General features: G+C 38.9%; 1 protein-coding gene across 8 annotated transcripts in view; it reads right to left on the bottom strand.

Annotated features, from left to right (window-relative positions):
- Positions 1-15,850, bottom strand: part of DIP2A (disco interacting protein 2 homolog A) — a 126,772-nt gene that overhangs the window by 40,536 nt on the left and 70,386 nt on the right. For all 8 annotated transcript variants that reach the window (XR_009958847.1, XR_009958848.1, XM_062579335.1 and 5 more), the window contains 11 exons: positions 13,840-13,968; positions 12,843-12,962; positions 10,206-10,403; positions 9,278-9,369; positions 7,957-8,067; positions 6,994-7,117; positions 6,610-6,719; positions 6,076-6,178; positions 2,878-2,942; positions 2,476-2,569; positions 1,852-1,971 (listed from right to left, as the gene is read on the bottom strand). Coding sequence is in view for 6 of the 8 variants with exons in the window: in XM_062579335.1 (XP_062435319.1) it covers positions 1,852-1,971; positions 2,476-2,569; positions 2,878-2,942; positions 6,076-6,178; positions 6,610-6,719; positions 6,994-7,117; positions 7,957-8,067; positions 9,278-9,369; positions 10,206-10,403; positions 12,843-12,962; positions 13,840-13,968 (1,266 nt within the window). In the remaining 2 variants the exon portion in view is untranslated. The remainder of the gene's footprint in view (positions 1-1,851; positions 1,972-2,475; positions 2,570-2,877; positions 2,943-6,075; positions 6,179-6,609; positions 6,720-6,993; positions 7,118-7,956; positions 8,068-9,277; positions 9,370-10,205; positions 10,404-12,842; positions 12,963-13,839; positions 13,969-15,850) is intronic.

Genomic DNA, 15,850 nt, shown 5'->3' with positions numbered 1-15,850 from the left:
AAGGCAGAGATCGGGGGTTGTCATCAGTTGCGTGGAGTCTAGTTGGAGGCCTGTGCCTAGTGGCATCCTGCAGGGCTCAGTACTGGGTCCCAGCCTGTTCAACTTCTTCATCAACGACCTGGATGAAGGGACAGAGTGCCTCCTCAGCAAGTTTGCTGATGCTACCAAGCTGGGAGGAGTGGCTGATACAGCTGAGGGCTGTGCTGCCATTCAGAAAGACCTGGGCAGGCTGCAGAGTTAGGCAGAGAGGAACCTCTTGAGGTTCAATAAGGGCAAGTGCAGAGTCCTGCACCTAGGGAAAAATAACCCTAGGCACCAGTACAAGCTGGGGGCTGAGCTGCTGGAGAGCAGCTCTGCAGAGAAGGACCTGGGAGTGCTGGTGCGTGACAAGTTGACTATGACCAGGCAATGTGCCCTTGTGGCCAGGAAGGCCAATGGTGTCCTGGGGTGCATTGGGAAGAGTGTTGCCAGCAGGTCGAGGGAGGTGATCCTGCCCCTCTACTCAGCCCTGGTGAGGCCTCATCTCGAGTCCTGTGTCCAGTTCTGGGCTCCCCATTACAAGAGAGACATGGAGCTACTGGAGAGAGTCCAGTGTAGGGCTATGAGGATGATCAGAGGGCTGGAGCATCTGCCCTATGAGGAACAGCTGCGAGAGTTGGGACTGGTTAAGCTGGAGAAGAGAAGACTGAGGGGGGATCTGATCAATGTCTATAAGTACCTGAAGGGAGAGTGTCAAGGGGATGGGGACAAACTCTTTTCAGTTGTCCCATGTTAAAGGACAAGAGGCAATGGGCAGAAATTGAACCAGAAGAAGTTCCGCCTGAATATGAGGGGGAATTTCTTCACTGAGAGAGTGACGGAGCACTGGAACAGGTTGCCCAGGGAAGTTGTGGAGTCTCCTCTGGAGATATTCCAGGCCTGCCTGGATGCAAATCTGTCTAACATGTTCTAGGTGAGCCTGCTTGAGCAGGGGTGTTGGACTAGATGATCTCCAGAGGTCCCTTCCAACCTTACCCATTCTGTGATTCTGTGATGTAACACTAAAAAAATCTGGACTGAAAAATGCACTTACACAGCTACCCATTGCTAAGAAACAAACAGAAATGCAAAAGCAGTGACACTGATGGTACAGAATTGGTATTTTACTGTAGAATGAACTGCTTTCTAAGCACCAGGTCTGAAGTACTGCTTACAATAAATATAATCTTAGCAAGACCAGTTCAAGCTTTAAGCTTTGGTACATGTGACTTGCTGACCTCTCGTCATACAGTTGTCATCTCCATAGAATCTGAAAAACTCTAGATTTTGCAGTGTAAATGAACAACAAAATAAAGCAACTAATGTATATCCATGCTTATGGCAAAAAAGCCCTCCCAGCTGCTTTGTCATGAAATTACTGTAAACTACCATTGTATGATGGACAGCCAAAGGGAAGACCTTACTGCATGTTTTAGTTAGAGATGTCATTGGTTTGATGTAATGTTATGACTGCTCTGATTTTTATGTCCTTGCACACTACTGAGGCACATACAGAATCAGACACACTGCAACTCGAAGACTATATCCACATGCAATACACAAGCAGCCATTATGATTTACTTGAAAATGACATTTTTTTTTAATGACATTACCAACTATTCTTTATAGATAGAGAACATTCTCTATGAAAGTTTTGCTCCAGGGTCCTTTACAAAGGAGTGCCACTGCCCTCTCTCTTTTGCTGAAGATAAACTACAGCCAGTGCTTCAGAGCTCCTATGCTATAGGTCCAGAGATCTCTGATTTACAGTGTGCTTCACTTCATCTTGGTCAGAGAACTACCACGGATCCAGAAAAACACACCCATACTCACATGGATTTGCTCCATCTGCCACTATTAACATTCGTAAAGAGCTCAGACTGACATCTCTCTGATCCCTCTGAGCTAAAAGTGACCAATGCATATCACGTGATTTTACTACTGCTACACGGGCTGAAAATAGAGAGACAACAATTATATTGTGTGTGCATACAAAGCAAAATAAAAAAATTATATATGTTTATACATTTACTGATACGTATGAAACAAACTACAAAAGCAGAAAACAAATAAATGCCAAGTGTCTAATTGCTATGACATGTGAATACTCAGTGTCTCCAGACGGACTTGATTTTAGAATTTACTAAAACTGTAAATTCAAATACTGAGATGAAAAACACACTTGTCCTTAGAAGTCTAATTAAAGAAGCCAATATAAAGATTGATCCTGTTTGTCACTCATCAGTGAATCTATCAGTACATCTAACACTGAAAGGGAGTACCTGATTCCTAAAGTTAGGGCATCGCCTTACACACTGATGGCAAAGGAACTCAGCTGGGTAACAGCAGTAGCTTATATTTGAGCATACATTTTACACACGCAGATTTTCCTGTAACTTAATTTTGCCTTCTGTTTCATCCAGGAAAAGACGGGTTAAGAAAGAATATTAAGGTTACCTTTGTATGAGCAGACTTTCTGTATCCATGAAAGCGGATTAACCTTCATTAATGCATACGGAATACTGATGACATGCATTCTGTTCATAACGCTCTATGGGAAAAATATTCAAAAATAAACTTTGAAGAGGCTCAAAGAATATACAAAACGCACCAATACCTTAAAAAACCCCCCAGAGCTGCAGTGTTAACTCTCACAATTAACTGCTAGTGAAAACTATGTGTATAAATCAATAAAAACATAAGCTATATCTGCAAAGTCTATTACCAAAGAAGTAGTATTTTATACCGAAAAATATAGTTATTATATTATAAATAGTTGGAGACTGATGTATTTTATGACCTCATTCTGTTACCAATGCTCTATCCCCAGGAAGAGAAACCTTTAATTCAAATACTCACTGTTAGTACTCCATGCCAAAGGCCAGCATCTCTTTTGAAATCCAAGACATTTGTCAGTGTTTCAGCTGAAAACAGAAAAAAGTCCATCATATTTAAGAAGCATTTTTATCAGAACATTTAAGAGTCCGAGACATTTGTTAAAGTAGCTATGATACTTGCAAGACCCCTACGAAATCAAAGCTCTGTTGCCAAGCTATGTTGTCTATAACAATAGGCTGCTTAAGCTGAAAGTATCTTGTATTACTACTTATTGCAATTATCTTTAAATTATGATTATAGACTAGACTATCACACAGGATTTAAGACCAAGTTTTCATTGCTCCTAGTCTCTTATAGCTTCAAGTCTCTCCTCTGGAGATATCACTGGATGTGATCCAGTGCAACATGCTCCAGGTGACCCTGCTTGAGCAGGATGGGGGTTGGACTAGATGATCTACAGACATCCCTTACAACCTCAACCACTGTGAGATGCTGTGATTGTAATACTGTTTTCAGGTGCTTGTTATCTTACTTAACCATGTAGATCAAAATTTTGGTTTTGATGCCAACTGATGAAATTTTCAATTAAAAAATTTTTTCAGCTATATCTGAAAGAATTAGGTTCATGAGAAATATTACCATACCTGTTCAAGTGTTCTTTAATGCTTTCTGTGAGAATTTCAAACACCTTATGTGTATGAAAACATGGAATCAAAGTTCTGCTAGATTTAGCCTGATTTGAGTGGACTATCTTTTATTATCAAGCAAAAACCTTGCTTATCACTAATAGAGAACAGCTGCAAGTAAATTTTTTTGATGGCTTTTATTTTTCCTTTTAAATTTTGAGAAAGTACACAGCGATTTTCCAATATGTAAAATATTTTAGTGAGCAAGCCATATATCCATTCATTTTCCAGGTGACTGAGAACTCAAGTGCTCTGTGACAGGCACCTAGTTCAGCCAGGGGCACGTATATACAGAAACACCCATCTTCCATATCCTCAGTATTTTTCAACCTTCTCAAAAAGCATACAACCCATAACTGAATTGGCTGGAGAAAACAGTTAAGAGATTCGCATCTTTAAATGAGACTCTATATATCTCAAGATAGATTAGCACACGCTACCACGTTACACATGTTGAACCATGAAATTCTTCCAGGCAGTAAATAGATTTCAAAGGGAACAGCTTTTGGTTAATAGCAGCACAGATGCACCCTAAATACAAGTTTGGTGCCAGGTGCAACTCTTGGCTATTCATCAAGGGAACCACTAAAACTAAGTAGATCTACCACTTGCTTCAAATCCCTATGGAGACTTTATTTTGTAGGCCATGATTAATCAAAAAGGAGACCCTTTTCCTTCTGAATATAGGGCTTACTGAGACCAAAATCTTGAAGCCACAAGGAACTAAGAACAAACTAAAGGGCAAAGCTTTACACTGACTATGGTCTGTACAGCATACAAATGTCTCAGCAGCATCTGTAGGATGTACCAATAAAAATGTGAAAAATAAACATCCTGCAGGATGTCAAGAGAATTCAGTTCCCTCTGTGAAGAGCTGAATGTTGATAGCTAGTATCTGTACTTTGCATTTTTTCGAAAATTAAGATGTTTAGCCTCCTTCAGTCCAGAACTGATTTCCATAATCCTTTCAGGAATCAGCAACATCTGTAAATCCTTTACCTCCAAGATAGGTGTGCTCTCTCATTTCCCATATTTCTTGTAGTGGCAGCTGTCACGAGAAGGTGTCTTAAAAGAGAAATGGAAGATGGGTCTCTGATGATAATTCTAATAACCATACAGATATCCTACTGCGATAACTTCTTGTCCACTCTTGTATCACTTGTGCAGAATTTGGTGAGCTATGGGGGTTAGCCAATTGCCCAAAGCAGAAAGGAACAAAATGACTGAAAGAGTGCATAGTTAGCAACATCTGCTCATGCCTTCAAATGTGCTATGTAGAATCACAGACTTAGTTCAAGTTTTCAGGCTAGAAGACTTGCACCGGTGAAATTTATACTTTGTACTTTAGGGAGGCAGAGTCATCACAGAGGAGCAAGAACAGTAGAGCCAAATATGACAAGGTTTTTTGTATACAACTTTCAGACTCTCTCAATCAAGACTTTTTTTTCAGGGATCAAATGTTACACTCCTAGGAATCAGGAAGTAGAATAGTCATCAGGACAGAATCACAGAACGGTTGAGGTTGGAAGGGATCTCTGGAGATCTAGTCCAACTCCCCTGCTCAAGCAGGGTCACCCAGAGCACGTTGCAAGGCTTCCAAGGGAAGGTCAGTAACTGCAACATCCTGAGAGATCAGAAGCTTTATAATTGGCAGCCAGCTTGCCTGCCCAGCACACCTGCTAGCACTGTCAGAGCAGCTCCAGCTGATCTGGATGCTTAAGTGGCAGCATCCAATGCTGCTTAAAGAGATCCAAGCTCCCCAAATGGCCTCCAGGATCAGTGGGAGAAAGCTCCCTCACTCTCTGTTGGGAATACTCCTGTAATTCCACAAGTGGTCATCTCAAACTTGACTATCTAGCAAAAACCACTTGGTAATTCATACACGCAGTTACGAGGACAACCAGCATCTGAACTTTTTTCCAAAAACAGTATCCAGCTTTGTGGCCTTCAAACTCCCTCACAGCTGCCAAGATTCACCTGCTACTAAAAGCAAGTCTGTCACCAAAAAGCAAGAGCATGAGGTAACTAACATTTTTATTCAGTCTCAGCAGAATACTAGACTGAAAAAAGCTAGCATTCAGGAGAAAAGACATGGCAAAATTGAGGTGGGTTAGGCAAGTTCTGAACTGGCTGCCCTTACAACTACTGAAACCAGTCATTGCTTTCAAAAGGTATTAGGGAGGGAAAAATAGATTCTCGGCAAAAAGGCAAAAGTCTTTGAAACTGCTTTCAGGAGGATGGAAATCAATATAGCCATTATCACTACTAACAGATTTATGAAAACTGAAAAATCCAAAATGTTGATCTTAGGTTCAAAAAATTATACTACGTTCCAACTGTTGTCTCAAAAATGGCTTCTTACCATCCTTCACACATCATGTCAATCAGAAACAGATCTTTCCTTTTTGCAATTAAAGCTACCATTACCTATCTGAAGTTCTTTTAAGGCAGTAAATATGATTTTTCAACATCATTTTTCTGGATATTCAAGCACCTATGAGTATCATTTGAAAGCTGTACCTCTGTAACTTACCTTCTGAATAGCCACATGCCTGAGTAAGTGCATGACAGTGTGCCAGCATGGAAGCATGAGATATACTAATGCCCACTGTGCTGCCCTCTTTACTTGTCTTGTACTGAAAAAACAAAGTTTACACAAGCATTAGCTTAACAACAAATATGGACAATTTACAGTACCGAACTGAAAGGATTTTTTATTACAAAATGGAGACCACACGTTTTAAAAAGAACCAAAGAGCTAGCACAAGAAAAAAGATATATATTCAAAGTGTACACTAATATCATATGAAATCTGACCATTTCTCTATCTCACATGTTTAACTGTCCCAGAGACCCCAAATGCCAATTAACCCCAAACTTAGTTTGACTCAGCAAAACCACTCAATATGACAATTTTTGTGGCAAGCTCTAGGGAAACATTCTTGTTCCACAGCAAAAAATGTTGTAGTCATCTCTTCTGTAGCATTAGGAGATTAACAAAAGAAAATACGCTGTGACATAAACCACAGTACTGTAACTATAGGTTAGGTATATTATGTTGAATCACCTCAATATAAGCAATCTCAGCACTGGCATCCCGTACTTGTGGATGCCAGTCCTTAGTCGGTTTAGCCAGATGTTTCCCATCAATCACAAACCAAATGAGACGTGGCCAACCTTCAAAGAAAAACAAAAAATTACTGTCACTACACTTCTAAAATCATTTTTTTCCAAGTATTCTGGGACAGCAACAAAGGGGCAAGCAAATGCTCCAGCACCACACTGCTGCTGGGAAAAAGAGTAACTCAGTTAGGACCTACTCTCTTGGCAACGATGCCAGTTTTTCTTTGTAAGCTGTAAGTGCAAAAAGTCATAAAAGTGACTTAAAAGCAAGACAGAATATATAACTTTCTTTATCCTACAAAGAAATATGAGTAGTTTAAAAGCATACCTTTGAATGTAACTACCTCTCCAGTCTGAGCTTTAGGAAGGCCTTTTTGACAAGCATCAGTGGTTAAAGCTAATGTTACTCCACAGCTGCCCAAAAGAAATCCGATCTGTTGGCTGCCAGCATCCTACAGCAAAACCAAAATATTACAGCAAACTTGCAAATAATCAAGCTTTAGTACAGTTTACTGCAACTTTAGCATGTTTAGAAAATATTAAGCCAATGTATAAGGAAAGAACAAAGTTCTAGCCAGTAAAGCCTTTACACAAGATAAAGCACTGAAGTCTACACTCAAAATATTTAAGTTTTGTTAAATATTTTAATTAACAAAATTATTTTAATTTAAATAACGCCAGCCACGTTAGACACAGCAGTAGATCTGGCAAGCAACAGAAGTAATGTAGTGGCCAAAGTAAAGGTTGTGCATCTGTCTGCAACACTACGGGAAAGTTTATAAGCTCTGGCAAAACACTGAGCCAGTTTGAAGCTGACTCTGTTTTCCGAGTGCCTGCAGCTTTTCAGCTCTGATTTCACATCTCCTCCAATAACTTCAGTGGATCTGGGATTACCTAGTTATTTCCAATATTTAGGGTGGCTCTTGCCTCTGCTCCCACTAGTCAGCATAAAGGAGCTGAAATTACAGCATATCTGTATTATATTTGGAGCTACACAGTTCTCTTCAAAAATAACAAATTTAAAAAATTTCTATAAGAAGGTACTCTATCAAAGTTAAATTAGCTTCATGCAATTTCCTCCCTCTCCTTTTTAAAATTCTTGAATATTAAAAACTGTCCAAATATTTAACATGACCTACACTCTACCAAATATTGAGAAACAAAAGTTCAGCTGGTGCACCATACTGCTTTCTTTTAGTGCAGTCTCCCAGGAGTCTCATACAAGGACAACCAGATCCACAGTCCTCCCTTTATTTATAAGGCCATAAGAAGTTTGGATGCATTCACCCACCTTTCTTGTTAACGGAACTTCTATTGGGACAGGAATAAGTTCTGCCAGGAGACATCCATAAAATGCCACCATGAACATCACTGGATCACTATTAGGAAATACGAGAGCCACCTGCAGCAATACATGAAAACAACACGAAATGTTTTTTTTTCCAGTTTAATACACAAATTTAAAAAGTGTTCACAACACTGTTCAGGTTCATAGCTAAACTAACAACAGAAATACTAATAATAGAATATTGCAAATCATAGTATTTTATGGCTTCCCTCAGCAAAAACATCTCCTCACTCTTTACTCAGAGACCATCTTTGCTATCTTTAGTACAGTAATTGGTATAGAGAAAATGCACGGATAATGAAAACTATCATTGCTGGTCTTTTCAATCTTTGTTACAGGATCTCAGTAGAAATTCTATGCTTGTGGCTGAGTTGAAGGACAAAACACACGCTATCACATGAAGCCAGAGGGTTACTTTACAAAAATATTTTCATATCTGTCATGTTGTTCAGATAACCATATAAAAAAAGCTGTGCGTGGGATAAGAAAAACACTAGTTTGACTTCACATATCTACTCTTTCCATTCCTAGCAATAAGAACAATAGCTTTAGGAATAGATTTGTTAGTGCTAGGAATTCTATCTGTTGTTTTCAAATTGCTATTGTGCAGGTAAAAGGCTAAATCAGCAACTTGAAAAGTACTTGTCAATGGATTTCAAGATCTACTGGTACTCAAAGTTGCAAAGAGTAAGGCAAAGCATATTGCTTTTACAACTGAATTATGTAGTTGAATGATGTTTTCTTAATAGCTACATTTTGGATATTTAGAAAAAGGAAAAGAAATGTAACTAGAACCAAGCTTCCTCTTACTTCCTCTAAGAGGCCAACATTTCTTCCTTGAGGTTTACCTAGAAGAAAGACTGGGAAATATGAGCATGGTAGGAGTAAAATGCAGCTGGCCAGTCCTGTGAGTCACTAAGCTACTACAGAAAGCTGAGTGCCTAGCTCCTTATGGGATTCTTTGACATTCCCATCAAGGTAAGCAGCGCTGGCACCTATGGATAGGACAGATTGGAAAAGGCAGAATTGAAAGGGAGAGACTCTCTCCTATATGTACTGTATTGTGATAGAGGCATTACAAGCTATGTTTGTTGACAAAGAAGGTGGTTTTGGAGATGGCTCTGTCTTGCATGTCATGAAATCCAACACATTGCTAAGGACTACAGAAATGAAACAACCACTAGACCTGAAATTCAGAAATATTTATTTTAGATTTAAGACGTTAATTTCTATTTGTTCTGATGCAGCTCAAACCAAAAAATACCCTGTCTCCAGGCTTGAGTAGTGGTTCATTCTTAGTGGTCAGCTTGTTTAGCAGGGTATACGCTAACTTCAAGCTCCGACTCCACAGCTTGCCTAAAGAAAGAACAAAATACACATATGAAAAAGTAGTAACCAAAACTGTGACATCTATTCGGCAAATCTGAATGCCTGAGGTGCACTAGACAAATTGATTGTATTAGAACAAAATTATCAGGCATAAGAGTAAAAATACTGGGGAAAAGCCAAGATTGCTTTTGTGGACGTAATCACAGCTCACAAACCTACTAGGTTCTTCCAAGGTATCAGTGCACATGCACACACACAGCAAGTCTGCTTGACATAACCTAATGGGATTTCCAAAATGCATTTACCATGGCTCCTTGCAAAGGGCTCTTAGAGAAAGAAGCTGCCTAGGTATATATAAAAAAAAAATCCTAACTTGGACAGAAAGATTAATTAAAATTCAGAAACAAGGAGCAGGAATAAATGCTGTAAAACCTGGCTCTGGAATGTTGGTTCAGTGCTCAGTAGCAGTCTACACAGCTTTCAATAATTAAGGAATGCATGCTAAAATTAAGCATCCACTCTGCAGATCAGAAAAGTGCATTATTAGTCATCTATTCCTTCCTGCTATTTCACACAAGTCTTTTTCTTTTTACCTTTCCTTTGCAAGTTCTTTTAAGTTAAAAAGCATATTTTTTTTTAAAGTTGATGTACAGCCACTTGTAAAGAATCATTTTTCTTCATTAACATTGTTTTTATATGTTTTGACTTATGCAACAGTAAGTGACCAAAGAATTCATAATTTGCATCAGAACAGCAATCTCAAAGTATCTGTCACTGGCACACACAGCCCATTCCAGATAAATCAAACCATTCATTCTGTAACGACCATCTAATTCTTTCTTATAGTTACCATCAATACCTACCATAGGTGAGTGTATAAATAGCTTTGCCAGTGGTATCCAATGCAGTCAGACAGGGGGCTTTTGGCTGGGTAGTTCCCCAGCGCTGTAGGGCAGCAAGCAGAGAAGGGGGCCAATTGGTTACCACACCTAAGGGTTCACCTTTAAGGACATTCATTTGATTCCCCTCAGGCTTTGGTTGATTCGGATCAGGCTGTTGTACTAAAACGAAAGAATAATAAAATGACATAATATCAATCCTTACAAAAGGTGCAAATTACACTTAATAGACTGTTCTATGAATCACTCGTCTTCCTCTTCCTCACAGCTATCATCACATCTCCTCTGCTTTATGATGATGCTATGCTAATCATCCGTGGGCTTCATAAAAGAAAGTTACCATCATTTTGGAGTTCTGATTCCACATTATTCAAAGGACTTGGCCAGAGGAACGGAATTTGAATCCTGAGTTCACTCTTTTCAAGTAAATCTCCTTGGAAAACATATTTTCTGCTATTTGTTCTGCATGTCTATTTAAACATAAGCCTACACTGAGTCAAGAAGCATTATCAGATAGAATGGCTTCAGTGCGAATAGGATCTTTTTTTTGCTGCATCAAATTCCCAACTGGTTGATGACAAATGACACATTGTGCTTCCATAATAGTACATAAAAACATAAAAAAGTACACAAAACATACATACAGAACAACCTAGATGAAATGCTCCCAGTAAGAATTATTTAAGCTTGAAATGCTGCAGCTAAAGGAATGTTTTGTTTGATTGCTGGATCATTTCTCACAACCATGTAGCATGTAACAAGGTTTGTGCAATATTTGATCTTCCAGTAAACTGCAGTTACAATTGTGCCCCAAGTTGCTTAGGAAGCTACGTGTCTTGATCTTGGTTAGCAAAATGAATTCATAGCTGGATTTAGCTAACACTCCGTATCTACGATAACTAAAAAAAATGAAAAAGTGCCAAGAGATGCTCCCTTTATTCTCCAAAATAACATATATACACTTCCATGAAAATGTTGTTGGAAGATCTTTAAGGAAAAAAAAAAGAATTGTAATGATTTCACATTTTAAAGCATCAGATAAATAGTATGTGAAATCTAGTAGCAGCTGCTCAAAAAACTATAGTCACAAGAGTAATATTTTATTTGTAAGACTATGAGAATAGGACAAGGTTAACTCCAAGATTAACTGATGCAGCTGGTTTTAGAAACGGCTACTTTTTAGTAAGCAATTCATGTATTTGGTATAAATGCTATTCTTTCTGCTTAGACACATGCCTGCAAAAAGAAAATGCAACAGCTTTTTTAGCTGAGCAATATCTGCAGAGCACACTCAACCTCTTTTTCATGCAGTGCCCAGACAAGATGTATTGCACAGTGCACTCAATGTATTTAATTCTGCAGAACCTCTAAATCATGAAATTCTCTGCATTCCAAAAAGCCAGTATTAACATGCAAGCAAACAATATTATCATGATAAATTCCAGTCACTAGTAAGAAACCTTTTTCATCTAAATATAACTGGACATTGACCAGCTAAAAAGCAGCTTTTCAGAAAAGGACCTGAGGGCACCTGTGGACAGAAAGTTGGATGCAAGTCAATAGTGTGTCCTCAGGGCACAGAGTCAACCACATACTGCTCTATTATATTAGCAACAAAGTAGCCAGCGGGGTGAGAGAAGCAACCATTTCCCTCTGTTTGATACTCAGGAGACCATATCTGCAGTATCCGGAGAACCACCAAGATCATTAGTGGATGCTGCTCATGACATATGAGGAGAGGCTGCGGGAGCTGACATTGTTCAGCCTTAAGAAGAGAAGGCTAAGGGGGAAATGTAATTGCTATCTACAGCTATCTAATGGGAGGATATGGAGAAGGATTCATACTGCTTTCAGAGGTGCAGTGTGACAGACCAGAGGGAACAGGCACAAACTAACACAGGAAATTCCAATTAGGTACATGGAAATATTTTTTTCTATGATCAAGGTGGCCAAATACTGGAACACTGGCCAGAGAGGCTCTGGAATCTCCATCTTTGGAGGTACTCAAAGCTTGACTGGATACAGTTCAGAGCAAACTGATCTAGTTAGACCTGCTTTGAACAGGCGGCTGGACCAGAGACTTCCGGAGTCTCCTCCAGAGACATAAATTACATTAGGCTATGCACTGATTTGCTCGAAATAGTACCCCCTATAAAATCTCTGATGGTTGCAAGGTAGAGCTGAGAATCTCTCAGGAAAAAGGTGAGAGATTAGGTCTATCACCAAGCATTACATCATTTCTGGGTGCCCCAATTAAGTTCTTTGCATAGGTGGGAATAGAAATTCACCAAGTATCTGTCAGTCACCGCTTTTAGGATTCACTAGTCCACCACACTGGTGCAAGTCAGGGTGAATCAGAAGTGTTTTCAAAGCAATGGAGTAAGGTAGAGTACAACAAAACTGAGGGAAGGGTTGAGTTGAAGATTACGCTTCACTTAAAACAGTATACGAACAGTCTCTCTCTCTCTCCAGGACAACAGCCCTATCATGCTTTGTTTTCTACTGGAAAGAGAAAAAGGAAAGAAGACTTGCTAAGAAATGTCAATACTTCCTTGGGTAGCTTATATAAGCAGTGAAAATTTTATTTGAAGAAATACTTACCTTCTAGCAGTTCTTCAAAATCATCAACAAAAAACTCTTTCAAAGGTGGGCGCTTTGGTCTTTTCAAAGTATTTAGTAGCTGCTGGATTTTAGAGGACACTCTGCTATTCACTGGGACACCTGCCAAACAGAAAAGCCTTATTACTTACCATATGTTAACAAACATACATTAAAACACACATGCTGCTACATTCCTGTTATCAACACTAAGCTCAGCACTGCTTTTAAGTGGAAGAGTTGTTCAAGACAAGAGTAACTTATTTGGAAAAAGAGCTCTAATCAATAATAGTTTCAAATATGTATCTATTTCACTTTACAAGAATGTTATTTCCTAGCTATTTGCCTGCTACCAATACCATCTCATACTTTAATCTAGCTTTTCAAACCGCTAACTCCATGGGATTCCAATATAAACCTGAAGAGTGCTTTTTTCTTCCAGAATATAGGTATTCGCTATATCTAATGTTAACTCAGTTCTGAAAGGCGTGAAAATGCAATAAAGAATTTTGAAAAAAAAAGATGAATCTTACAATATTTTATAGTGCTAGCAAAAAATAATCACAACACGAAATCAGGCAGAATACAGCTGACATTTACAATTGCTTATGTGACACTTACATTTTAATAGCATTTAACACAAGCATGTATGTTTATATTAGGTGATAATTACAAAGTATGAGGCAATATAATATTATAAACACATTACAATATAAATAATTAAAATATAAAATTCAATGTTAACACTAAAGGGCTTTCATTGTCTTTAACAGTACAAATACACAAAAATGGGGAAGCGAATCTCACTGGCTTCCCAGTAGTAGAGCATGGGAAATCTAAAACTGTTTCTTCTCCTTTTGTAGACTGACACATGCACCACACACTACTGTAATGCTTCAGAGGTAGCATGTACGCAGTACATGATTTGTGTCACATCTTTGTGACATATTCACTTATTCAGAAAAAAGATTGAAAGGTGAGAAGTTTATAACACAATCACCATCTGCAGTTTCCAAAATGCTGCTGCTGTAGCCTCTGGGAACTCCTCGTACTGAAGCTACTTGTGGGCGCTCATGATGTGAGTGTTCCACCAGGCCCGTGGTTACATCAGGAGGTGCAGAGTGGTTATCTGTAGAATCATAAGAAATAGTCATAGAAGCTCATCAGTCATCTTAAGAATCAGTATTTCCAAAGTTGCTTCTTAAAGCATTCTCAGTTTTCTCTTATTTGTTTTAATCTCTCAGAGAGGTTGGGGGAAGAGATGCAGCATTGTATCTTGAAAGGAACAGTAGCGACCTTCCAGGATGCCTATGAGCTATTGCAACTTTTGAAGCGATTCAAAGAAATGAAATAACTAAGTATTGGCTCTTTTCCACACTTCTAGGTGAATACCAGGAGATTCATAGCGAGTAAACAGCAGAGGTCTGTAAAGAAAAAGTCTCATAACTGTTAGTAAAAATATAGGCTCCAAAATTTTGTCACAAAACAGAAATGACCACCTTAAGTCCCACAAGAAGACAAAGGAACCAGCATAAAGCTTAAAAGAACTTTTGACCCAAGATAACATCAAGAGCTTATCCAGGATATGCAGGCTGTAAGAGGAAAAATATTACACTGACAAATTCAGCTTAAGATTAAGGATGATAAAGGTGACACATCTAGGTCCAAATGCATCCAGAGGAAGGACATGGAGAGATGACAGACCCCCTCAGAGGAAAGCAATTGCTGGATTAAAAGTTGTCACCTGTAGTCCATAGTCCAATTATGTTACAGTTTGTCATTTGTGGCTGTTCTTATCACTTGTTTTTCACAATCTCTCAGTGATACTGCAGGTATCTTGTTTATTCTGTAGTACAGACAAGGATGCATTCTTCACATGGGCATCTCACACCAGTGAGAACAGCTGGAATACCTGCAATGCTCTCTTACAAAATCTATCATGTAGATGTTGGCATCACACATTTGCGCACACCACTGCTCACAAAAGATGAAGCACAGGGTTTTCTGAAGCACAGGGGGGTTATTTTTAGCCCAACATGACAAGCTGTTAATTTTAATGGTGTGTGCTACAAGCAATAAATATTGAAATGATTTTTAAGGTACTTTTATATAGAGAAAGCAAGGCAGTTCTCAAATGCTGATATACTCACAAGGGCTTAAGAACTGCCTTGTAATAACTTGGAGGCAAAAATCTGCTTTGCTTGGAACTGCACCATCTTTCTGTGCTACAGACCTCTGTGAGGGAATACTGCCACTCCAGAACTATGACCCCTCTTGCTGAATGGTTTCTGAATGCACTACTGATATCAAGAATCAGAGATCCAAACATACAGAATCCTAATGAATAAAAACAAAAGTGCAACCGGGAAAAGTCACAGAGCTCTGTAGTGAGACAAGGAAAGAGATCTACCTTAAAGGACCTTGATCTGCCACAAATTCTGCATCAAGAATTCATCAAGGTGTAATGAAATACACGTACTGTGAGAGAAGTATATTAGCCCACTTGTCCTGGGGAAGTGATTAGCACCAAGGTAACTAGTATTTATAGCTCTGTTCACAGAGTTCCAAAGGTGAAATACAAATCACCAGAACAGTTCCAAGCAGTTTTAGAGGGATCACCAGAATGGAAAAGTAAAGCTAATCCCATACTTTCCAACCTTCATCACTGCAATAGCAATTTTTGCATTATAGATACCCATCTTGCAAGGTACTGAGCAATGCTGACAAATTTTTTTGACGTGGGAAAGGACAAAGTACCACTTCAACTCTCTGACAAGTTCCAAGTTAGAACCAGTGACAGGAAAAGTTGACTACTTCTTCTGGTATAGCTTCATCAGAGGAATACTCCAAAACAGCATACTCAAAATAATGCAAGGAAAAAGCTATTTGGGAACCCTCACAGAAAAAAACGTATTTTTAGGAACAGTTCAAAAGAACACACAAGACAAGTAGAATGCTCAGAAAACAAGCCAAAACCCTATTAATAACGATCCTCAAGTGAAGACAAGTAC

The sequence above is a fragment of the Rhea pennata genome, chromosome 6, assembly GCF_028389875.1.
Source record: "Rhea pennata isolate bPtePen1 chromosome 6, bPtePen1.pri, whole genome shotgun sequence".
NCBI classification, from domain to species: Eukaryota; Metazoa; Chordata; class Aves; order Rheiformes; family Rheidae; genus Rhea; species Rhea pennata.
This window is presented reverse-complemented; position numbering and strand designations above follow the sequence as displayed.